The sequence below is a fragment of the Pygocentrus nattereri genome, chromosome 9 (genome assembly GCF_015220715.1).
Source record: "Pygocentrus nattereri isolate fPygNat1 chromosome 9, fPygNat1.pri, whole genome shotgun sequence".
Taxonomy (NCBI): Eukaryota; Metazoa; Chordata; class Actinopteri; order Characiformes; family Serrasalmidae; genus Pygocentrus; species Pygocentrus nattereri.
Genome location: NC_051219.1, coordinates 40,202,010 through 40,227,743, shown reverse-complemented (window position 1 = coordinate 40,227,743; position 25,734 = coordinate 40,202,010). Strand labels below are relative to the sequence as shown.

General features: G+C 39.9%; 1 protein-coding gene across 9 annotated transcripts; it reads right to left on the bottom strand.

Moving 5' to 3' along the window:
• Window positions 1-71: 71 nt before the first annotated feature.
• Window positions 72-23,064, bottom strand: tpd52l2b (tpd52 like 2b). Of its 9 annotated transcripts, none has more exons than XM_017710914.2 (9): window positions 22,830-23,064; window positions 20,817-20,968; window positions 20,303-20,451; window positions 11,580-11,627; window positions 11,013-11,114; window positions 6,217-6,243; window positions 4,924-4,968; window positions 4,492-4,540; window positions 72-1,747 (listed from the first exon to the last, which is right to left on the bottom strand). In XM_017710914.2, exons 1-9 carry the CDS (start codon window positions 22,846-22,848, stop codon window positions 1,661-1,663), a joined length of 678 nt encoding a protein of 225 aa, XP_017566403.1. In that variant the 5' UTR covers window positions 22,849-23,064; the 3' UTR covers window positions 72-1,660. The 9 variants fall into 9 exon arrangements, with proteins under 9 accessions (XP_017566403.1, XP_017566404.1, XP_037397251.1 ...); XM_017710915.2 differs by having other exon boundaries at window positions 4,924-4,965; XM_037541354.1 differs by lacking the exon at window positions 4,924-4,968.
• Window positions 23,065-25,734: the final 2,670 nt, after the last annotated feature.

The window sequence follows — 25,734 nt, the reverse complement described above, 5'->3', positions numbered from 1 at the left end:
GTTGCATGCACAGACAGTGCTAACCCCAGCACGTTTCAAGACCAATCATGAAAGAGAATGACAGAATAAAAGTCATTTGAAGGAATGCTTTATTGATATACAAACATAAACACAGACATGAACATAAATGATAAGTATTCCACGAAGGTCTCAAAAGAAAACCAAATCCTTTCATTTTGTACACCTACCTAAGCTACGAACCCTAAATTAAAGCTATATGGTGCTCGTGCTCTCTACAACAGCCAGTCCCATTTACACACATGTAGCTCGATGGTGTTCTATCGTTTTCTTCAGAAAACATGCTTCACTACATCTTTGTCTCTGTGATAACTAGAGCTAGAGCCACTGACCCTATAAATGTCGTAAGATGGATCCCAATGGCCAACTTCCCCTGTGTATTACTGGCAGCTCATTACGTACATATTTCTGGCAAACCTATCATAAAGAATCCCTTGAATTTCAGCTCAGTATATGATAATGTGTTGTAAACTACTACTGATACATAGAAAAGAGGTAATGCTGAAATACAGGTGAAGGAGGCAAACTGAAAAGGTTTCATTTGTCCAAAAAAAAAAAAAAAGAGAAAAAATAACTAAATTTGGCCAAAAATTCAATCTAACTCACTGGGTTTTAAATAAAAAGTGACCGTGCTACCATTCCGTACAAGTAAGCAGTCTTGTGTAACAATGTAGATAACAAAAAGGAGTTTTGACACCACTGGTCTTTAGTCAGTGTTTTACATGTTGGGGTTAGTGCAGGCTAACGCAAGAGCTATATTTCATAGTGACACTTATGTGGAAGTTAGTGTGAGTGATAGTTGGTGAAACAGCTCTTCGTTTCAACAGCAAAAGGTCTTTAAATGGCCTCAGATCGCTGGTAAAGCAGTGGCACAAAGCAAAGGCTGGCAGACTCTAATTTAGACAAAGCGCAAACAAAACAACCCCTTTGATGTCATACCAAAGAAACCAAAGAAATAGATGCAAAGGCAGAAGAGGACCGAACCGGGAAAGAGAAAACCTTAAATTCAACATGCTTTGACCAGCAAAAAAAAAAAAAAAAAGCAACAGAGTGCAAGTGTAAGGCAGACAGAGAGGATTAGACATTCACCAAATACAGTACAGCAAAGCGTTGCTTCACATTGTACTCGGAGTAAAAAAGGACTCAAATTAATAATCAGCAGCATAGAAAACTGCAGCACGTTCCTCTTTTGTGAGTAGTTCTGATGTTAGCCCCTCCCCTCCATCTCCATAGGTTCTCCTCTCTTTTACCCCATAACCATCTGATGAATGCTGCTTGGCAGTAGAGTTTAAATATAGTTATTTGTATTTATTTATATTCATATATAGATAAAAGTTATGTAAAAACATTATGCAAAGCAGTGTAAAATACTTTATAATACAAAATGGTTTAACATTTCTCTTTTTGTACAACCTCTTTTGGATGACTTTTGAATGTCACGCAAGCTGTAGTGTGGGTGTTCATGTGCCTGTGTGTGTGTGAGTGATGAGGTGAGATGAGCTCATGCAAGCGTTGGTGGAAGAGGTGCTGGAGTAGAGAGGGAGAGAAGTGGACAGAGAAAGAGCGAGAGAAGTGATGGCAGCTGTAGAGGGTCAGGCTTCATTAAGGGATGAAATGAGTGTCCAGTTGGTAGTGCCATGGCTCAGAACGGAGCTTTGTCCTGCACAGGGTTCGGGTCGGTTGGAGACTGGATGCCATCACCGTTGGTTCTCCCTCCAACCACCTTAGACTGCAATGATAACCAGACAGGCAGACAGATATTAAAAGTAAGCTTTTACTGCTTTAAAGAAAACTCCAGCCTTTTTAAAACATATTTATCTGCTGCCTCTTTATCATAACGTTACCACATCCAATCACTTTGTTGCATTTCGCTGCACTCACTCTGACCAAAGTCAACGTCTGGTCCGCTTAGTGCACTGGAGGACAATAACTGGTTGTTGCCCAGATACCTAACACCGCCTAATAGCCCTGAGGGCAACGACAGGCTGCCGCTCAGTCAGCGCCTCCCTCGCGTCTTATTTCAGAGCCCAGCCAATGGACTACGCCTGACATTCAACCCCAGTGGTTGTGCTATGAAGCTGGAAGGACGAGGCAGCTTGGGAAGAACACCTGGGTTTGATCTAGGGAAGGAGCATGGACACTTTAAAAGGAGGACGTTCAAGGGGCCGTAGGAGAAGAACCGCAGAGCAGCAGACAAGAAACTCCCGAGCTGAAAGTTCTGTGATACTAACAGGAAGCCAGATGACTGTTTTTGTTTGAGTGCTGTTGTTTGCTGCTGAAAAGCAGCCCTTTTGTTATATTTGGGAATATTTGGGAACCAACCCTGCCTCCTATGTCCTTTCTCCTCAGGAAGGCGACACCCATTACATAAATCTGAAATTACAGCCATTCCCTTATAAACAATACACAATCAGACAGAGATGAGAGAAAGATGTATCAAAGTGGCGCTGGGGGGTTTTATGATGTTTTATCCAAAATCTGGACAGTAAAGCAACACAGTAAAAACATTTCTGGTTACATTCGCTTTTTACAAAGTTTTCTTGTGTTCCTGCACGTTCAGGCAGAAACCTGTGAAAAGCACATATTACTAACTCAACTTTTTTTTTTTTTTTAAACTAGCCCCGGCACAAAGAAGGACAAATACAACATTCACAACTTAATTTAATGGACTTTGACTGAAGAATTATTAACTGCTGTACAAAAATATATGCATTGCATGATCATTAACAGACTTGTTTTACTGAGTTCAGTGACTGTCCAATGCATTAAACCACCCAAAGGCTTCATATGTTGGTGGGGGTTCGGTTCGGTTCAGTTCAGGGAAATACATTTAGGTTACTGCCTGTGGTGACTGACTGTGAGCTTCAGAGTTAACAGATGGAAATCAAGAGGTGTTTTCCTCCAAGTATTCCTTTAGAGGCCCAGCAGAGCATTTTCCCTTCATAATCAAACCCCTAAACTAGAGATAAATCAGTGATCATCTGCATACTTTGATGTAGCCCATGTTGTGCACCAAGAGTGTAAAAATGATCTCTGAAGTTTTTAAATATCGTTACTCAGCCCCAACACACTTATTACACTAATGCCAGATCCTAGACATCACAGAATGCACTTATTGACTACAGTGAATCACAGCTACATGTTTCGGGCTGTAAGAAGGAGTTAGTTACTGTCACTTTCTCTCTGCTCAATAATAGGGCCTAAATAAAATAACTCAAATTTCTGTAGTTATTTTTTTTATTTTGCTTTCTTTTCTTTTGCACTGGCATAATCTGTATCAACAGAAAATGAAGCATGGGTTATTAGAGTAAGGCCAAATCCCATTTCACACCCCTCCCCTACCATTCAGCCCTTAGCCCTCCTTTTGGCGCGTCCACGTCTAGAGGTAGAGTGTCCTGATTTTAGTTGAGATAGAGGGTTAGGGCGAAGAGTTAAGCCCACATGGCCCTCCAAACTAAGTTTTTTTTTTAGCGGCACACTATGGAGTGATAGGAGAAAAAAAAAGAAAAACCGACGAGACGGTAAAATGAACCATAACCACTGTTTTATCTTTGCCTAATGACGTTTCAATGTATTACTTATTATTCATTGTATTGTAAAAAAAATCACTAATAGCATGCTAATGTAGACAGCTAGCTAGCCAACTCTTCCGTTCCACCTTAAAAAGTCTAGCAGTTCTGACACCAGAAGTGCCAGAATGTACCTGCTGCACCATTTAAGGTGGAACAGGAAAATCTGAACAAGAAGCTGGTGAATATCTGACTTCAGCTTTGTATCACCAAAGAGTTCGCAGTGGGTGATTATAAATAATTGCCCCCCTCTTTAAAACCATGTGATGCCCTAAATGTAACTAAAACCCAGCAGTGAGGAGCTGAACTTTATCCTCCTCTGCTGTCACTGAAGTTGGGCCGGGTGGCCTACAGAGCAGCGCTAGTAGCTGTTAATGAAGCAAGTTTTTTTTTCTCTTTTTTTTGAGGGTCCCATTTCGTAGGGCAAGATTTCAACCACTACCCCTTGTAACTCTGGTCCAAAATGTTGGGGTGACATTTGCCAAAACAAGCGGTAGGGGTAAAAAGAAGAAATGGGATTGGGCCCAAGTTCATGAATTTCTTTGTCACAATCATAAAAAAGCACCAGCCTTACAGTTTAATGCTGTAATCAAATCAAATCAAATTTATTTGTATAGCGCTTCTTACAACTAATGTCACAAAGCAGCTTCACAGAATTCCAGTACTTTCCAGTGCTGTACTTAGTGTTTAACTGAACTAGCACAATGCTGACTATAAATCAGACAGAAATAAATAAAGAAATATATAAATAAAGCAGAGAGAAAACGAAAAGGATAAAGCACTTGTTTAAATATTCCTTGTGGGGTTATTTCTCTACGATCACTGAAATGTGTGAAAATAATTGTCTCAAATCTTTATTCGACAGAAATGGAACAGCAACTTTGCTGATGATGTCTAGCCTTACCTTGATGTTCCCGACTTTATCCTCAAACGATTTGAAGGTTGGGGAGTTCCTATCAAAATAAAGCATTTAAATGTTATTCCCGATGCTGTGGGAGGCAGAGAAGCAGCATAGACTGTAACTGAACGTGCCATAAACAATTCTCTGTAGGCCAAATGATCTACAGCAGTACAACATCTGATCTGCAGGCACACAGAAGAAAGTTCCACACATTTTTACTCTCAGACATCATGAAGGTCTTGTGTACTGAATATTTAATAGGTTATTAATAGGCTAATAAATAGGATTAATAGTCATTAGGTAAGCAAATAACTGATAAAAACAATTAAATGTAAACACTACGGTATGTAACGTGTTCTACTTCATTAGGGCAGTATGACCAAACACAAGGCCAAAGAGGGGCTTCGGTACTGGAGTTGACCTGAAATACTTTACCTCATGGCTGGCATACTTATCGAATGGCGAATGGAGTAGTTGCTACTTCGAAAGCATTAAAAGGAGAGAAGAAGTGCCAGTGTTAACAAGCAAGCAGGAGTATATGAAACAACAAGCAGAGCAAAGGAAACAAACCAACATCTAAAGGCAAGCTGTTAATTTCATAGCCAGTTAAACATTAAAAACAGATTTAAGTCTATCTAGCACCAGTTTGCTCTGTGCAGTTTTAACATTCATATTGTCCGGAAGCAACCAGCTGGAGAAGCAAGCAAATAAAAATAGAATTCACTCTTAAATGAACTCATAGTCCAGAAAGTGACATGGTTGAGCGAGACTAGGGCCCAATCCCATTTCACCCCTCGCCCCTACCATTTTGCCCGTAGCCCTCTGTTTGGCGTGTTCACGTCTAGGGGTAGGGTGTGCTGATATTTGTTGAGATAGAGGGGTAGGGCGAATTTAGGCCCTCCGAACGAAGGTTTTTCAGAGGCTCACGCCAAACAAAGAATTTTCTCAGTTAAAAATGACAATAACCATGGCTGTTTCAATGTATTACAATAACCACTGCTGTTTCAATGTATTGCAGTCATTTTCTGCCCAACAAGCACAAAAAATATCTAATAGCATGATGTCTCGGTAGCTAGTGTTCCTGTTCCACCTTAAATAGTCCAGCAGTTCTGAAGCCTGAAGTGCCAGAACATCCCTGCTGCACCATTTAAGGTGGAATGGGACAATTGCAACAAGAAGCTGGTGAACATCTGACTTAAGCTTTTTATCACCAAAGAGTTAGTGGGGGGTGATAATAAATAAATACCCCCTCTTTGAAGGCGTATGATGCCCTAAATGTAACTAAAGCCCAGCAATCAGGAGCTGAACTTTACCCTCCTCTGTCACTACAGACTGGCAGGGTCACCTACAGAGCAGCACTAGTAGCTGTAAATGAAGAGATGTGATTATTATTATTGTCCCATTTTGTTGGGCAAGATTTCAACCACTACCCCTTGTAACTCAGTTCTAAGGGGTTAGGGTGACACTGGAAAACAAGGGGTAGGGGTAAAAAGAAGAAATGGGATTAGGCCTAAATGACTGAGAATTACTGAAGACTCTGGCTAGGGCAGCATACAATACAACTGGGATTATAACCTGAATCCTAAAAGTAGAGCTGCACTATTAAGCCTTTTGCATCTTCAGGGTTACGGCAGCCTATTGTTAGACCACACATCATCTAGAATCCCTTACATTTACAAATCAGCATGATCATCTACTATTTAGCTTGGTTTTACTAATTATTCTTACCCAAAGGAGTTAGAGAAAGGCAGAGCTCTGTGGGCCAATCAGGTGCAGCAATTCAAAGAAAAAGGGGAACACAATCAGGGTGAGCATGAGGCATCAGGCAAGGTCAGTGCAAGCAGAAAAAATGAATAAACAAATAAACAGCATATATCAAGTCCCACAGCGTATAACTGACTTGCCTTACAGGGAGTTAATTAGAAATGGAAAATGGTGATGAAGGACAAAAGGAAGTAAACAGAGATGGTTGTATGGAATAAACAGATGGCAGACTGTCAGACTATACAGCTAAATCACTAACCAAAACTTTGTTAGCCCCCTTTTGCCCTGTTCTTCAGTGGTCAGGACCCCCATGGACCCTCACAGAGCAAGTACTATTTGGGTGGTGGATCATTCTCAGCACTGCAGTGACCCTGACATGGTGGTGGTGTGTTAGTGTGTGTTGCGCTGGTACAAGTGGATCAGACACAGCAGAGCTGCTGGAGTTTTTAAACACCTCAGTGTCATTGAGGGGCTAACAAAGTATCAGAGAAACAGATGGACTACAGTCTGTAACTGTAGAACTACAAAGTGCAGCTATACAGTAAGTGGAGCTGATCAAATGGACAATGAGCGTAGAAACAAGGACAGTGGTCATAATGTTATGCCTGTAATATTAAATCTAAGCTAAAATATCATTTCTATTATGGTCCTTAAAAAGAAAAAAACTTGCTGGGCAACAAAAGTATTAATAGATTACACGCTTTTGATCTGATAAATGCAGCCATTAGCTTGGCTGTAGAGTAATGCAATGGAGACTGCCGGAGAGGACAGCTGGAGTTACTGCTAATCCCCCAACAAGGCTTTGATAGACTTACTGACAGGTGGTCTTGTAGAAATACCACCACATGGGAACTGCTTAGACTGGTCTGGTCTGGTCTGTTCAGAGATCAGAGTACAGGGTGAGTCAAAAGTCACAGGACACCGTTTTATTTTATTTTTATGCCGTCACAAGCCTCCACGATGCGGTGCTGAAGGTGGTGTTTTCTCAGCATACACAACTTCTTTGAGATGACCCCAGAGATAAAAGTCGATAATACATTAAAAAATAAAACCTGTTCTGTGACTTTTGACTCACCCTGTAGAATCTACCACTATAATGTCTGCTGTCACACCGTTATCTACAGATACAGATCTGTGCAAAAGTTTGGGCACCCCAGTCGACTTAAGTTTTGTTTATTTTCTAAACAACAACATCCCCTACAGTGAACAAACATCTGCACATTTAAATGTTTATGCTATATTTACAAATTGGATAAAACATGAAATGTAGCCCGTGTGAAAGTTGCGGCACATTTAAAAGTAGTCTTTTTCTCAGTGTTGAAATCTGTAAATAAAAAGAAATAGCACACATCAGTTTGTTGAAATTTTTTTTTTTTTTTTAGCCAAAACCCTCTCATTTTAAAATCAACGTCAGGCAGTGTATTTGTAACCATTTCATGTACTAACGGAGCTTTTAGAGGTGTTCAACTCCTGAACAATTTGGACTTGGTAAGTTTCTCTAGAATTAAGGATGTGACATTGCACCACTCTGAATGACTTAATTACCATTTAATTATGAAATTTTGGAAAATTGGTGGAATTCCCCTATATGAAAATCTGCTCCCTGTAGAATGTGTTAACTCATTTTCAATCAACAAAGTATGTAATTGGAGTGGGGTGTTCAAACTTTTGCATATAACTATATGTGTTATAGGTGTGGGAATGACTAATTAGGAATTTGAACAAGGTGTGGTTATATGGATCCTGCATTTATCCTAAGATAAATATTTTGTCATGCGTCAGATAGATTTAAACCGATTAGGAAAAACAAGGGAAAATCTGCTTAAAAACATCCAAAAGATGTTACAGTTGATCTTTAAGTGACACTTTTTTTTTATTTAGGTTTAGTTTTTTGCATAAAACAGGTACTTTTGTATTTTGGTTGGTAAGATGAAACGAATATGGCTGCTGCACAGGTATGGCACAAAACACGGAAATTCCAAAGCCAGGAGACCTTGGCACAGCGCAGGAAGGAAGACGGAGCAAATGAAAGATCCGTAGCAGCTACAGAACAAACACAAATGGACTATGGGAACATGCAGCAGTGATGCAGATGAGCTAGACAGAACAAACAGATAATGGTACAGACAGTGACAGTACCTAAAGGCACTGTAACGGGAAGAACAGAGCTCTCTCTGTTCTACCAGGAGATCAAATGAGCAGTGCTGGGTGACTGTGTAATGTCAAAGTACATTAAATGTGACAGATACATTGAGGAGTAACAAGAACTCAGACATTTTTGTTTTTGTTATTCAATACTTTTCCAGTGCATATATCCACTGCAAACTTACACACAATGTTTTTTGACCTTTGCACATATAAGTATAAGCAAAAAAAACTGTAAGGAACTATTATAAGGACATTTTTAAGCCTGTTTTTGCTTATGCTTATATGTGCAAAGGTGTATATATATATATATATATATATATATATATATATATATATATATATATATATATATATATATATATATATATGTGTGTGTGTGTGTGTGTGTGTGTGTGTGTGTGTGTGTGTGTGTGTGTGTGTGTGTGTGTGTGTGTGTGTAAATAAGCATAAGCAAAAATTTCCTTATAATAGTTCCTTACAATAATGCTGCAAAATTGATCTTGCTATCATTAGTTGCTACTGAGTTTCATGCAACACACAGCAATCAGGATGAAGGTGAAAGAGCTTCCTATGTTCTCATGGACATTATTATTAAACAACACTCATATGGAAAAAGCCTTAGGCAACCATAAACATCTCTGTCAGTAAAGCTGGCTTGATAACACGCAAGTGAAAAATCCATGGAACCACAACTAAACGTCCTCAGACCGGAGCGCCTAGCAAGATTTCACAACAAGCTCCAAGACTAATGATAAGGAAGGTGAGAGAGCAGCCAGCAGTCACTGGCAAAGAGCTGCAGGATGTCCTGAAAGTAGCCGGAGCAACTGTTCCTACACCTCATGGAAAACTTATGGGCTGTCTTAAATGTGCACCAACACAAGCATTTAAACAGATCAGAATGGTTTCAGAACAAGGCACTCTGATCAGAGGAAGTGGAAACAGAAATAAATGATAATAATTCAGTTCTTTGTGTTCGGAAAAGGAAGAGTTTCGCGTATGATCCCAAGAACACTGACCTCTGTACTTCACAGTTAGTGTGGAGCATCATGATATGGGGCTTGTTCTCTGCAAACGGTACCGTGGCGTTACACATCATCAAAAGAAGCACGAATGGAGCAACACCAAAGACATATCACTGGCTGAAAAAACTACATCTGAGGAGAAGTTTCAACAAGACACTGAGCCCAAACATACAGCCAAAATAACTAGAATGGTTTCTAAAAATGAACGTGAAGCTGCTTGCATGGCCCGGCCAATCTCCTTACTGAAATCCCATGAAAAATTTATGGAGGTTATTTTGTGACTCCATTAGAGGGACCCTCGTAACCCTGGGGAACTGAAGACAGTTAGCCAATAGGAGCAGACCAACACTAAACCCCTGCACTGCAAAAAGCCAATTGCTTGTTAATGTAGACGTCTAAAAGCTACAGTTGCTAATAATGGCTTTGTAGAAAGTACTAATCTTATTAATTGGGTGTTTTTTTATACCTTTATCTAAAAATCTTCTAGAAAAATCAAAAGACATTAGGTAGGTGAAGTTAAAGTTTAGAAATGCACTGGAAGAATATTAAACAACAAAAAGTGTCTAAGTCAGGGGTGCACAACTCTGGTCCTGGAGGGCCAGTGTCCAGCATAGTTTAGTGATTTTCTTGCTCAAACACACCTGATTCAGCTCATCTGTTACATGCCATGATTAACTTATCTGTTTGAGTAGGAGAACTGCAAAAACTGTGCTGGACCTGGCCCTCCAGGACTGGAGTTGCGCCCCTGGTCTAAGTACTTGTTCCTCCCCAATTGTATGAGCATAAATGAAGACCAGTGTGAGAGTGAATGTCTGGTCATGAATCAAATATAGACGGTTTTCCCCAAACCTCAAGTGTAGTCCATCAGCCAAGACATGTATACAGTTTAACAAGTTGTTTTGGACTGGAGCTGCGAGGCCAACGTAGCTACCAAATAATGGAAGCTTATTGCTACAATTAGCATTGTGTAAACAGAATGCCTAAATTCAGATTCCTTTATTGATCCCAGGGGGAAATTGCAGAATCATCACACATTGGCTTCAACCTTGTGGACTAGTGTAAAATACACTTATTAGCAGATTCTGATTGATTACTCTGAAAATATGATTCCTACTACTATTTTTTGTTATGCTACAGACTGTCGTCCAATTTTTTAAAGAAGCAGTATGTCATACAGTGTCAGCAGCCACATAAGCAAGTATATTTGACATTAATTCACAATATGACACCGTTTGTGATGATTTGGGTGGAGCACATCACTGCTGTCGAGAGAAGGAAAAAAAACACTTTACTTTTAATGTAAGTCAATGGAACCAGACTAATTTCTAAGTAATTTCGGGCCATTTCTATCAGTTCATTCACTATGAATTTTACACACAATGGAAAGGGCAAGAGATATTTTTTAAAAATTATGTTAAAAACTGAAATCCAACAAAAATGGAGATACAAGGTTTTGTTCCGACAGCAGCGATATGCTTTTATTACGTGTTAGTTACATCGGACCTGCAGTTCCAGTGTTGAACCAAACATATTTTAGCTGATCTACTACATTTATTGGGACAATTGTGCACACGTGAGCCGACAGGTTACCTCATGTCTCCCAGTTTCCTAGTGATAGCAGAGCCCATGGTGGAGAAGGCAGCAGAGGTCTTCTGTCCTGCCTGAGACAGTGTTTCCTGAGTCTTCTTGTACCTGTGAGAGGACAGGACGACAGATGAAGACAGAGAAAAGAAAGGATAAAGTGATAAATATTGTGAGGATTCCAGTCTTATTGGGTGATACAATATGGCTCTTGATAAAGAAGCATGTCCACCAGGGGGAGATATAAAGACTCAGATAAGATACATGACACCATCAGCTGAGGCATCAACTAGCTCACGTTAAAATGAGAGAAAGTGACATTATTAGCAGACTCGTTTGTAACTGCCCCACCTTTAAAACATCCACAAACAACTGCTGCTCTAACTCTGAGCAACATAGCTGACTCAGCCATCTGGAAAAAAGGCCCAAACACAGCAAGCAACCATGACACAGCAATTCTACTACTTCACTGCTACAGCATGAGAGAACGCAGCAAAGCGGTATGTGGTGGAAAAAGAGACATGAAAAACATAAAACTTAAAACCAAAAGAGCAGAAAGAGAAACCAAAAACTCACACTTCAGAGTGGGCAATGTCATCCAGAGTGGCGGAGGCTGAAAGATATCTACAAACAAACAGGGTGAACAAGTTCATAGTCTTACTCTCGCAAGCACAAATGAATCTGGGACAGTAGTACATGCATGATTAGAACATCACAGAACACACCATCATTTACAGGAATGAGCAATTAAACACAACCACCTCTAAAACTGAGAACAAACCCAATGCAACTTTAGTCCCACATCAGAATCACTAAGAAACCAACACTTCAGACATGCAGTTAAAATGCGTCAGTGTAAATGATGCATTTACAGTTGAGTAAATGAAACAGAACACAATAGCAGATGAACTGGAGAAGTGAAATGTGATGGGCTGGTGTGAACGTATGAAAGAGCTAATAGGCCACACTAAAGCGTTAGGTTAGTGCTGATCTATAGGCTGTACCTTGACGCTTCTGAGGCTGTTTGGAGGCTGTATAGAAAGCTTAAGCACAGCTACACATCACAGGATAAGCTGCACCAAAACACCAATAAAGCTCAGCATTTTCTGGATAAGACCTTAGGGCTTTCCGTAACTGCTGACCACACGGTAAACAACATAACTGCAGTGCAATTCCACAGCTCCTAAATTCACACCCCCTTTTTTACACTCAGGAGCAGTCCTAAGCCAAGCTTGCAGAACACCAAATTAGCCTGATTTTAACCCTAATTTCCTCTTCAGACAATTTTCCACAATTAGAAGCAAAATTCCAAGGCAGGAGCTCAGTCGCAAAGCAAATACCAGTGCAGAAATGATCGTTTGAGAGGGGAAATAAGGCAAGGCAAGTTATTATAACTTTATATAGCACCATTCATACACTGCTGTCATTCAAAGTGCTTTACAAATGACAACATACAGAGTCAGAAAGTGCAGTGTTGTTAAAAAAACAACATTAAAAACATTTAAACATGATTAAAGACTAAATTATAAATTAAATTAAGATAAATATAATAATATACAATTAAGCTAAATAATCAAATAAATAATAAAAATAAAAGTTATAGAAGAAAAGGGGCTGGAAATGCGAACAGTGTTTGAAACTGTGCGGAAAGCTGCTCAAACAGGAACCTTTTGTACCTGGATTTAAGTGTCCTGTGATGGAACAAGACAATGTTTGGAGAGAGAAGGCAAAGGGACGTGCATGCGCTCCAACAGCGGAGCAATATGTTGAATACTGGCTTTTATAATATTCAAAACTCATTTATAATTTATAATTTTAATTATTAATTATTACAACTCCACATCAGCATTCCAGTTTGCAGTACAACGGGTCTCCAGCTCTCACTGATGAATAGAATGATACCTGCACTGACTTCTTGTCAAGCTTACTGCCTGTACATAAAAGCCTGTACAGGTCTGGTCCAGTTTAGCTTTGTTTGCACGACGTGATAATGCCATGATTTGAGTTTTCAGTCCGAGTACTGATGGACCAAAACCGATTGGTTTTATCCTATGTATGTTATATCCTGGCTTAGTGTCACTGGATCCCCTCAGTTATGGAGTTGTTTAGTAGTCAAAATGAGAATAACCCTACATACACGCTTACCTACCACTCTTGTGCACTGAAATAACACCACATGAAAGTAATTCTACCATTAAACATTATTCTATAACAACACCAGCTAGTCACACTAGGCAGTACTACTGCCAAGGCAACTTAACTCCCATTTTAGGCTGTCCAATCCTGACTGACTGAGTGTTGAGAGGGAAGTGGGAGATCTCTCACATACTCTTGATCTTACAGCTTGTCAAGCCACTTCAGCCACTGCACATTTTTCATTTAGAGAGGAAAATAAACTACATGTACTGCTTTTTAAGCATTTTATTTGTCTACCATTATTTGGTGCAAATGTATACACAAGACTACTCCAAATTACACAGTCTACATAGTTTACCAGCTCAAAAAGTAGACAAAATACCAGAAACACCAACAGGAAAAGTGGCCATAGTCTAAAGTAGTTAAAAAGAAGCCGTATAGGCCTTCTAAATGGCTCAGGTAACTGGGGTCTATTTTAAGTTTAATTTACAGCAAAGCCTCTTCCACCCAGGGTCAGCAGTCCATCTGGACAGAACTGTGCACTCCTTCCAGCACTTAAGGTATTCTATGATGTTGGAACTGACTGGATTCACATGTTTTGAGGGGAAAAAAAGTGAGTGTTGGCCAAAACCCCCTCTGCTTGGTAGCTATCCCAGCTAAGTCAGGTTGGTAAGGACTGGGGATGATCAAGTTGTATCTAGGGAAGCTCAATGACATCAACATCATAATAGTAGGAGCAGATATTTACTTAAAAGAAAATATACTGGAATGGGTCAAATGATCAGATTTGACCACTACGTCAGATTGATACATGGTGTATTTACTGCTGCTTTACAGCTGCTGTGCTGCCTGCATCTTAAATCAATTTACTGCATTTGAAACTTTGGGTAAATTGCTGCATATCTTCATTAATTCTAATGAAGGCAGATTTAGGTTACGTTCACATTAAAAAAGTAGCACTTAAATTACAAGCCTCATTGCTCAAATCTGATTTCTGCTGACATTTAATAGTAATACTACTATATTTCTTATATTAATGGCATTTAATAGTAATGCTAGAATATTTCTTATATTAATTGCATTTAATAGTAATACTAGAATATTTCTTATATTAATTGCATTTAATAGCAATGCTAGAATATTTCTTATATTAATTGAATTTAATAGTAATGCTAGAATATTTCTTATATTAATTGCATTTAATAGTAATGCTAGAATATTTCTTATATTAATTGCATTTAATAGCAATGCTAGAATATTTCTTATATTAATTGAATTTAATAGCAATGCTAGAATATTTCTTATATTAATTGCATTTAATAGTAATGCTAGAATATTTCTTATATTAATTGCATTTAATAGTAATGCTAGAATATTTCTTATATTAATTGCATTTAATAGCAATGCTAGAATATTTCTTATATTAATTGAATTTAATAGCAATGCTAGAATATTTCTTATATTAATTGCATTTAATAGTAATGCTAGAATATTTCTTATATTAATTTCATTTAATAGCAATGCTAGAATATTTATGCTATTAATGTTTTCATTTTTATGTTTCAAACAAACTGGGTGCACAAGTTGCCCCCATGAAATATAAATGTGTGAAGAGAGAAATGTTTACATACAAAATTATGAACACATTTCAAAAAAGGAAACACTGCCTCAGGAGAAGGAGGAACAGTGAATAGTTCCTACTAGGGGTGGGCGGATACTGAAATAGGATGGGAAAAAAAATAAAAGCACTGCCCACATACTGTAAACAGCCTACAACCTGCCTTCAGAATTCAATTTAAAATCCCCCTGACCCAATCTGAACCTGAATATGGCTTACTGACTTCACAAAGGTCACACTTACGATGGACTAACGGTCATCTTTAATACTCACAAAACAAAAACGAACTAGAACTATCCTGAAAAGGGGTTAGAGTGCTGCAATGAGTCTTCTCCAAGGAACGGACCAACGTTCAACTAGAAAACAGCTGAAATCTGCAAGAGCAGCTCAGGTTGCACTGATGCTGCTCTGAAGACAAAGGGCAACCCATTTCTTCATTACTGATATTCCAGTGATCTGTCCACCGAAGCATTTCAGTGTAAGGACAGAATAAACACATTAAAACCGATTGAAATACCCTGCCTACTCAGAAGGAACTAAGGAGCTCGTCTGCTACAATGAAGGAATGAAGAAGAGGAGTAAAAAATATCTGAGGCAGGCAGTGAGTCAGTGTTGCAGACTCCCACTACTACAGAAGAGACGAAGAACAACACACAGGGGGCTTTGTTTCACGCAACTGCGGAGGGGTTTGTAATAGGTGGTCACTGCCACTAAGTGTAAAAGCATAGAATTAGCAAAGCCTGCTGAGGCAACACCACAACAAGCATGTTAATAAAGGCTGGAAAAAAGAACGCAATAGCTGGGCTACAGAAAACCACATGACTGAGAACCCCCACAGGGCATGAAGTAACGCTCAGTGCATTGCACATATATAAGCCACAATGCCTGAATAACACTGCTTGGTACAGAAGTTTCAATGACCAGTTAAAGTGACAGTCTGGCAGAAAAAATATAGAGAATATGGAGGCCTTTTACAGAAACATCAACTTTTTATCTATCCATCAGAGTCACTGGTGTTACTGATCATCAATGGTGTTACGCATAAGAAAGGTAACACCAGTGACAATGGTACCGACCATCAAGCCACAAGCTGTCAATCATGGAACATCCACTAAAACATGTCATTTAATCCATTTGTATTCTATTTTTTCACAATTACCTAAGAACAAAGCAGGTCACTCCAGTGACGTCAACTAAAAGTTTAATATGAAATCAGGAGCTAAATGAGAAAATGCCTGACAACTGAAAGACACACTAGATTCACCGTGTGCTTTTCTTCATCATCCTCAGGAAACAGGTAAAAGGAAGTCGAGTGATGCCACCAGTGTGATTTCATTTCAAAATAAGAGTTTTTGTTGCGCAGTAACACCAGTGACACGACTCCTGGGGACCACAACTTTCATATTTTATAATATTTATGTGTCATTATGTTCTTTGTATATTCAAATACTTCATAGTCATGTATAGAATATTGCAGTTAAAATTGCAGAAAAAAAACCAAACACATGTTCTTACCTCAAAATATGGCCTCACCCTTTTCATGACTGTGAGGACGAGCTCTTCTGCAGAGCTTGGAATTCTGTATTATTGATTTAAAAAGCAATATTGCTAAATCGATGCTCAAGAAAGTGTAATTGTTAAAATAACTCGTTTTATTTTAAAATAAATTGTAGCCCTAACATGTTTTTCAAGTGTAATATATCCGTAAATGCTAGGAACACAAAACCAGACGTTTCTGTAGAATGACCCAGTTACATCATTTTCCTCTTACCCCAAAAGTTGTCAGTCAGCCTGTAGTTCTGTCACAAATTATATGATCGTCTGGTCGCGATTATTTCAGCTGACCACAATTATTTTCCACCAGTGTTAGATTTCACAATCATATGTTTATGTCGCAAGATTTAATTGGGTGCATATTTGTCAGTTGAGGCAATTCATGTAAACAGGAAAGCAGAGAGTGCATTTATTAAGAAAGTCATGGGCCTATAAAAACAACAAAAGGTGCTAGAACATCTTTAATAGGCAGAGGTAATTAAAGTTTATTTATTTGAGCTGTTCCTGCTGTCAGTTGGGAGCTAATCAGCCAATCTGGTCAGTCTGTGCTTTAATACCCTTTGATGACCTTTAAAAAAGACAATTGTCCATCACAACTATTTATATGGCAAAATAATCACCAGCTAAAATTTCATGATTATTTCAGGCTTAGACACATCTGGTGTCTCGTTTACTACTTTAGTTTTGCACTGCAGCTACAAGGTTGTTGCTAACAGGTAAGAGGAGTTTGCCCAAGTCAGCACACTGTAAATTATAAATTCTATTATTATCATAATTTTTTAAAGGGCCCATTTAATGAAAAGCTGATTTTTCCACACTGTTTTCTAGTAACATTTTTTATTAATATTGCAGTATGTAAACATTTTGTAAGTTTTCAAATGTACCATTCACTCCTCCATAAAGTGTCACAAAAACCAATTCCCACAAATTCTGCCCACAGCAGTGTTGCTCGGTCTATTCACTGAAAAGACTGAAGCGACACCGAAGCTGTAAGGTGTGTTTCAGCACAGACTGCTTTTTGAATGACGTAATACAAGAGATGCGTTCCAAAGCCTAGGCAGCATTTCTCAGCCGCTACGTCATAGCAGGCCGTTCCAAAGCCAAGGACCCTTCATATACAGCCTAGAAATGCAGCCTAGGCTTGGAGTGATTTCAAGAATGTGTCAGATGTATTCAGGCCTTCAGTTACTCTGTGAAGAAACAACGTGGAAATAAAAAAAAAACAGCATCATGAAAACGGCAGAAAATGAAGCGGCTCGTTTTAAAAATTAAGTTGATCAGGTCATTGAATTAGTCTTTTATTTAGAATTTTATTTAGAAGCATTTGGATACATGCAGTTCATTGCACTACATAAGAACATCTCCTTCAATGTGACAGGCTCCATTTTTCTCTCACCAGTTTCCTCACAAGTTTTAAGTCACTATGGCCGTTTCATTTGACCGATAGGCTACTAAGAAGGAGCCTTCATAGGACAGTCTTACCGACGACCCGCGCTACCTCGGCTGCAGCCTCAGCTATGGAACTTTAGGCTTTGTGATCATGAAAAAAAGGATTTGTGACTTTTTGATACATAAAACCTCACAAATAATGTGTGAACCTCAAGAGAAAAATAAATGGATATGGGCTCTAAGTTTCCATTATTTGTTACTTACATCATTCATCATTGCAAAGTTAAAGAAGAAAACTTCAAATACCAGACATGTCTTGGCTGACTGACTGGGCTACGGGTGAAATTGGGCAAATTATTTATTATATACTTGAACTCACTTTCCTTTAATGGACATACACCGTCAAACCTGGTTAAGCAGACGTTTCACTACACTGCATGCAGGCTGTTAGCCACAGGAGAACCAGTATTACATGGTGGTGAGAGGAAGGTGAGCAAACAAGCATCAAATATAACAAACCATCCACAGACTCACAGCTCACATCCAGTAATCTTCTCATTCCACTGGCCCATCTTCTCTACGGTTCTCACATAGCTACAAACACACATGGGGTTACGCACTGTCTGAAAGACTGGGAGAACACGGTACAGCTTAAAGCAGAGTGCGGAGAGCAAATACTGGAACTGTCTGCAGATCCACTGGGACAGCTACTGGGCTTCAACACATATTTTACGAGCACCCTTCCAAACACATACAGTACTCTGCAAAGGTCTTCTAAGAAAATGATATGTGCAGCCGTTTATCTGGGAATAAAATGTTACTTGTTGGGAAAAAAAAAACAATTTATTTACGCAACGTTTGTTTATTTGAGCTTGATCTGTTTCTGTCGGCAGTCAGACGCTACTAAGGGCTGTCAGCGAGGAACAATATATTTATATGGCAATTAACTAGCAGCTAAAATTTCACCATTGGACAGGCCGACTGATGCTAATACATTTATAAATGACATAGGTTGGGACTAGATCTGCCTGGATCAGAAGAACAAAGACATGGAGCCCTTTATAGAATGTAACAAATGCAATGAAATGAATAAATTGCCAACATTTCAGCCCAGCACCACCTAAACATTCTGCTCTTCTATAATACAATAAATCCATCAACAAATATCAGTCAATACTTCATATTTACAAAAAAAAACGTTTTAAGATCATATTAATATGATTCCAATATCATTGACTTTATTTGTACTGGTTCTAATGATATATTGTGTTTTATTGGTGAAAACAGCAATACTGCAGAGATCAATAGTTTTATCATGGCTTCCTAAGACTTCTGCACAGTTCTGTATTTTGCAAGTCTCTGTAGTCTCTGGTCAAATATAGGCTGCCCCTGTGGATATTTGTCTTTCCCATACCATCTTCCATTTGAATAATGACTGTTTGCTGCAGCGCGTTGTCTCAGACTGTGGAATCTTTCTCATGGGTGCTTAATGAACACAGCATACGTGACTTATACCTGATATACGAATAATGAACGTGAATTTCTATACACTGACTGTTAAATTAGCTGTTCATTGGAGCACTATTACATTACAATAATTACATTAGACAATAATCATAATGCAATAATACATGAACTAGTACAACAGCCGTTTCCTCGAGACCACTCTTTTTTTTAAATAAATACAGTGCAATATGTCTCACTGAGAAAGACTCAATTATGCTGGCAAAGGCCCAGCGCGGCATTGTTTCCAGACGCCTCTTTATATTAGCTAATGAACTCAGGAATCTTGCTTTGAGGAATAGATGCTAACCTTGCTTCCAGTCCTAGCCTTGTTGGTTTTGTGTGAAAAAGTGATTGTCAGGAAGCGGAAAGGTAGATCAGCCTAAAGTACAATAACGGCTGTGAGTCATTCCTGACTCAGACCAAAACACACCCACAGGACTCTTTCATATAGTGCCGCTGCCTATTCAACTGCTAAAACAATGGAACTCAAAGCAATTTAGCTGCTAGGACATATGCCAGTCTCTCTAGTGCTTTAATATGTAAATCCTGAATGTCTGAGAGAGGCGATTTCCAGCATCATGAAGCAAGAGGTAGACTGTGAGTTAGCCAGAGGAGAGTGCTGTGCTGCGAGATTCAGGGGGATTAGCTTGTAAGAGCTGAAAGGACAGCTGCTATGAGGCCCTCATAAAAGGCATCAGTACAGAGCAGGGGTGTAAATATCTGACCTGACAAAGATTTGACTCAATAACTGCTTAGGTAAAGATTCCACCTGCATTAAATGTCAAATTGAATCAGAATTTGATTTGTAACCACTGTGACAGGAGTGGAATATACACAATAATAACAAACCATCTAACATTTTTTGTTTAAAAAGCCAAAATGTATTTTTATTTTTGCCAAAAATGAATAACATACTTACATGAATATTACTATAATCGATTACAATTGATTCTAGCATCTAAAATCGTCGTCTTCAGATCGACGTATTTTTACACCCCCAGTACTGAGAGCTCAATCAGCGAGACTTCACATTCGCCTTTTAACTGGTTAGGCAAGAGTGTGAGCCAGAAGATGATTTGCGAGGAAGTCTACTCACGCATTTGAGGTCTGGACGTCCTGCCAGCCTTTGGTGATGTTCTGTTTGAGTTCGCTCAGAGGACTGAGGCCCAGTTTGCGCTTCAGTTCTGACGAATGGCGCTCTTTGGCCAACAGCACCTGCCGCAAGGTCTGGATCTCTTCCTCCACCTTAAGACGAAATCAAGCAAAAACAACACATTACAAACAAAGTTCCACTCAGACGCGCTGCAGCTCAAATCTTCTGTGACGATGACAATGTCAACCACAACAAACATTTATTCATGCTGTCTAGATCAGGGGTGGAAACTGTGTCCAGCACATTTTGGTAGTTTCTATTCAAACACGCCCACTAAACCTGGCGATTATCAGATTGTTGAATCAGGTGTGTTAGAGCAGGGAAATCAACAAACTGGACACCGGCTCTCCATGACAGGAGTAGTGAAGACCTAATTTAGGAGTAGTGAAGACCTCTGCAACTTAGTGCAGAGTGGATGGGATTGTGTAGTCATTGCAGCTGTTGTCGCACTGTTTACCTTGGTCAGTTCAAGCCTCAGTTCCTCAGCCTCCTCCTCTGTGAGCCCCGGGGGGAGTGTTACAGGGGTAACACCAGATGCACCCCTCTCTGGTGGCACCTCTGATAGAGAGTCAGAGCCCAGGCCTTTATTTGGAGAGTTCAGATTGATGTCTGTGTACGAGAGAGAGAGACAGAGAGAGAGAGAGACAGAGAGAGAGACAGAGAGAGAGACAGAGAGAGAGACAGAGAGAGAGACAGAGAGAGAGACACAGAGAGAGACACAGAGAGAGACAGAGAGAGAGACAGAGAGAGAGACACAGAGAGAGACACAGAGAGAGACACAGAGAGAGACACAGAGAGAGACACAGAGAGAGAGACAGAGAGAGACAGAGAGAGAGACAGAGAGAGAGACAGAGAGAGAGACAGAGAGAGAGACAGAGAGAGAGAAGGAAAACAAGACACAAAATGCTTATGGTCATTACTTTGCTTGAAACCCACATTCAACAACTATTTCTAACGAATTTAGTGGTCTGTTTTTAGTTCTACAGGCTATTAAATCCTCGTACCTCCATTTTTAATATTTTTCAGTTTTTGACATAATTTGAAAATACCTGTTGCCCTTTACATCGACTGTCAATTTCATGGTGAATGGACCAAGAGAAATGGCCCTGAAGTACTGGGGTGGGAGGGGGGGTCTGGCTCCATTGACTCACATACAAACTAAAACATGTTTTTTCCTTCTCCTGCACAGTTATCACTCTGGAGATACTAGGTTTTGTTTCCAGTGACATATTTTTATAATATATGCATCGCTGCAGGACCAAAACCTTAAATCTCATCATACAATTCCAACTTCATGTAAAGACCAACTGCCTTTTTCAAATCAAATGACAAAACCATATATACAGGGTTTTCGCTATGACAATGTCTTCCAAGACTATTTATACCCCTTGTCCTAACCTTAAAAGTGAAAGCATACAGAAACACCTACATATAAAGAATTAGACCAGGTTTCTGTTAAAGCCGTTCACTTTTGCTTTCCCTCCTAAACTCGCCCACAAATGTTATTTAGTTCTGCACACAATGGCTCTCTTCTGCTCTCACACAGCCACGTGTAAGAGGAGAATGTATTAGTACTACAGCCCTGAGTGGGCCCATTTGGAGACAGCAGCGAGTGCTTTAATGACAGGTTGAAAGCTTTCTAAATGCCTCCGGCTATTCCTTACATAGTCAAGCTGAGCAGCATCCTTTACCCCTATAAACACCCCTATAAGCCCCAAGCTTTGGGTTTCTGTCTGCACCTCTGGATGTTTTTTTATTGGAAGTTACAAACACTTCACATCACAAGCAGATGTACAACATGCTTAGTCTGAGCATGTTCAGTCATGACGGCTGATCATGCGCAAGACAGCGATCTATAACACTGACTGGCCATAGGGTCAACAGAGAGCTGACCTTCGCAGATCGAAACTGCCACACCCTCAGCAAAATGAGACAGATAAGCCACAGATAAGTCCCTTTACAGACACTACTGATCAATTTAAAGCAACGTTTCAGTACCACAATCTAACTAAGGCTGGTTTCTGACAGTATGACAACCTGTGCTTTTATAACCTGAACTTTCAGCACCAAGTTTACTATTCGCTTCCAACTAGGCTTGATTCCTTAATAACTGCATTGCACGTATAATCCAAAAATATTGGCTCATATTCCTCAGGATTTGACGTAACAGCGTTGCATGTGTAAATGAACTCAGAGTGTGACGCACTACACCGAGTTTTCAAGCTGGTGGTAAACAGTTCAGATCAGTGAACTTAAACGAAGTTATAACCAGGCGTCTGTGTTGTGAGAGCCCTTTTGTGTACTGGCCCGCCAGCCTATCTCAGGGGTAACTTGATAGCCCACCCTGCCCTGCTCTCTCCTTCAGCACCGGACACCGCGTGTGCACCCACAAAAACACTCATTTAGGCCAAACGTCCTCTCCCTACAGCCCGGAGGAGGAACCAGAAGCCCGCAGCGAAGCTCTGTTTACCTTGACTGGCGGAGTCCATGTCGTCGAACAAACGAGCGGGTTTTTCTCTTAAAACACGACTCTAGACTATTAACGCTCGGCCGGGTAGCGTGTAGAATTAACGTTGACCGGAGCAGTAGTGCGCTAGTCTGAGAAGCATGGAAAACTGAAGTCCGTAAAGGAAAACCGAGGGAAAAGCAACGGAGCCCCCCGAACAGCCAGCTCAGCTCAGCTCAGCTCGACGGACAACCGAGCCCGCCCCTTTTCCGGCGCACGCGGATGACGATTTCTGCTGGTTGTTTTTCAGCTGCAGAAACATTAAAGTCGTTTCTGCCTTAATAAGACTCCGCGCTACGGAGCCCCGCTGGGGACATCCTGTATGAATAAAAATAATGCTTATTATTAATGCGTGGGAATGAGATGATTAAGTCGTGGCCACGACTTAGTAAAGCACGGGAACGAGATCTTAATGAGTGGCCACGACTTAGTAAGCCGTGATCTCGTTCCCACGCCTTAATAAGTCATGGCTACAGCTTAATCATCTCATTCCCATGCATTAATAATGTGTGGCCAAGACTTACTAAGAAGTGGGAATGAGATGATTAAGTCGTGGGCACGACTTACTAAAGCACGGGAACGAGATCCTAATGAGTGGCCAGGACTTAGTAAGCTGTGATCTCGTTCCCACGCCTTACTAAGTCATGGCTACAGCTTAATCATCTCATACCCATGCATTAATAATGTGTGACCAAGACTTACTAAGACGTGGGAATGAGATGATTAAGTCGTGGCCACGACTTAGTAAAGCACGGGAACGAGATCCTAATTAGTGGCCACGACTTATTAAGCCGTGATCTCATTCCCACGCCTTAATAAGTCATGGCTACAGCTTAATCATCTCATTCCCACACATGAATAATGTGTGGCCACAACTTAGTAAGGTGTGGGAATGAGATGAGTAAGTCGTGGCCAAGACTTAGTAAAGCTTGGGAACGAGCTTGAGATCGTAATGCGCGCCCATGCACATGTATAAATGTAATATAATGTGACTTTGCTAATGAAGGGTTTCTGCTTCTTAAGGTTCTGTAATGTTTGTTTAATTAGCGTCTCCATATAACGATGGATATAAACTACACAGGGCTGGAAAGTACAGTACAGTACCTCTATAAAGTGCAGGTATATTTCTACATGAGTGACTGTACTAAAGTACTTGCTTGTGAATGCACCCGAGTATCAGAGGTAAAAGTGCTTTGCGCTGTTGGAGATTATGTAGAGTGTCATATGTAGAGTGGCTACTGCGATGCTTAAGTACCTTCACAAGCAACTGCAGGACACAGTATAACCATAAACAGCAGGAATTTCTTAACTTAAAGACCGTTATCCAAACACAGCCATCATATCTGGAGAGAGTTTGATATTTAAACTGGTTGTTTATCTTAGATTTATGTAACTCTGTTGTGATGAGTCATTTATGATTAGCTGATGTTAAACAGCAAGTAGCCCTTATTTGTTTGTACTCTGTTTGTATGTACAAACAAACAAAACAAAGACAAAAAAAACTGCTTTCCCTCCTCCTGGTCTCTCTTTCTTTCGCTCTTTCTTTATTTTGCTCTTTCTTTCTTTTGTTGTTTCTTTGAAAAACAAAAAAAAAAAGATTAAATTATTAATTATTTTAGGCAATTTCTAAGCATATTGTCTTTTTTATCTTGTTTTGTTTGTTTGACAGATTTTTAAAGTTTGAAGCATGTGGTAACAATTTTATTGGCAATGGTGATAAAGCCAGAAAAGAGTGAAATGACAGTTATTAGTTTCTTTCTTTTTATTGATCATCTTTATTTGATCACAACCTGTCCATGGTGTATCCTGCCTTCCACCCAGTGACTGCTGGGATAGGTTCCAGCTCCCCCAGCGACCCAGAAGGATAAGCGGTTTAGATGATGTGCGTGTGTGTATGTATTCTATCACAAAAACAGCAGTGTTTCTCAAGCCAGTCCCCAGGGCTCACCAGCCCGTTCACATTTTGCCAACAATTCCCAACAAACCTGAACCAAGGCCTTAAATACACTGAATACCCGATGAAAGTGAACTCGGAGCTGGGTTAGAGCAAAAATGTGTAATGTTTGACGGCCCTGGAGAACTGGTTTGTGAAACACTGGAAAACTAAAAACAATTATGGCATAAATAGTAAAATAAAATTATGGTAATTCAATATATTACGTAGAACTTATCCAGTGAAACATATTTTGTAACGACGGACCAGATGAAGAAATGATTTTTATGTTTTACCACTGTATTCACACAAAACTGTGTGGGATGAATGTGTAAAGTTTTACTGGGAGCATGGAAGTACAGTAGAGATAGATACATCTCTTGTGTTTTCATTCTCAGTATGATGGGTTACATGTTACATCCAAGTGGAATTTAACCAGCTGCATCCACCTCAAGTAGTACAGCCACGGTTAACTCAGATTCAGCTGAGATGAACTTCTTATTCTCAGTACCTGTCCCACTTTAAATGATGCAGTAGTTGCATACAGACTCCTGTACAGGCGCCAACATGTTGCTGCATTTTTTGTATGAATTTTCATATGTGAAACATGTGAAGGGCAGCAGTGGCAAGAAATGCAGTAGCACCAAGAAGACGGGAATGAAAAAGCAAGCCCCACTCTGATGGTTAAAAACAGGAAGAAATACAGGAATTTGGAGAAGTACCAGGGCACTCTGAGCCATGACCTCTACACTAGCCCTAAACTGGAGGAGGGGCTTCACCAGATTCCAGGAGGAACTACGCTGATCTGAGGGTAAATCAGTGGAATCTTACCAACAGCAAAAATGCTGCGCCCACAAACTCCTAGGTATCCAGTAGAAAAATGCCTGCCCTCCGGAAAAAGGGCGGGGTAGGAATTTCCCTCCTTGCTCCTTTACA

What these genes read in the sequence shown, in the direction of transcription:
- tpd52l2b (XM_017710914.2), bottom strand. An exon ending in AGGAAACTGGGAGACATGAG is followed by an intron (nt 6,244 to 11,012) that starts GTAACCTGTCGG and finishes ATTGGCCCACAG; the next exon opens with AGCTCTGCCTTTCTCTAACT. An exon ending in ATAAGTATGCCAGCCATGAG is followed by an intron (nt 4,541 to 4,923) that starts GTAAAGTATTTC and finishes TTATTTTGATAG; the next exon opens with GAACTCCCCAACCTTCAAAT.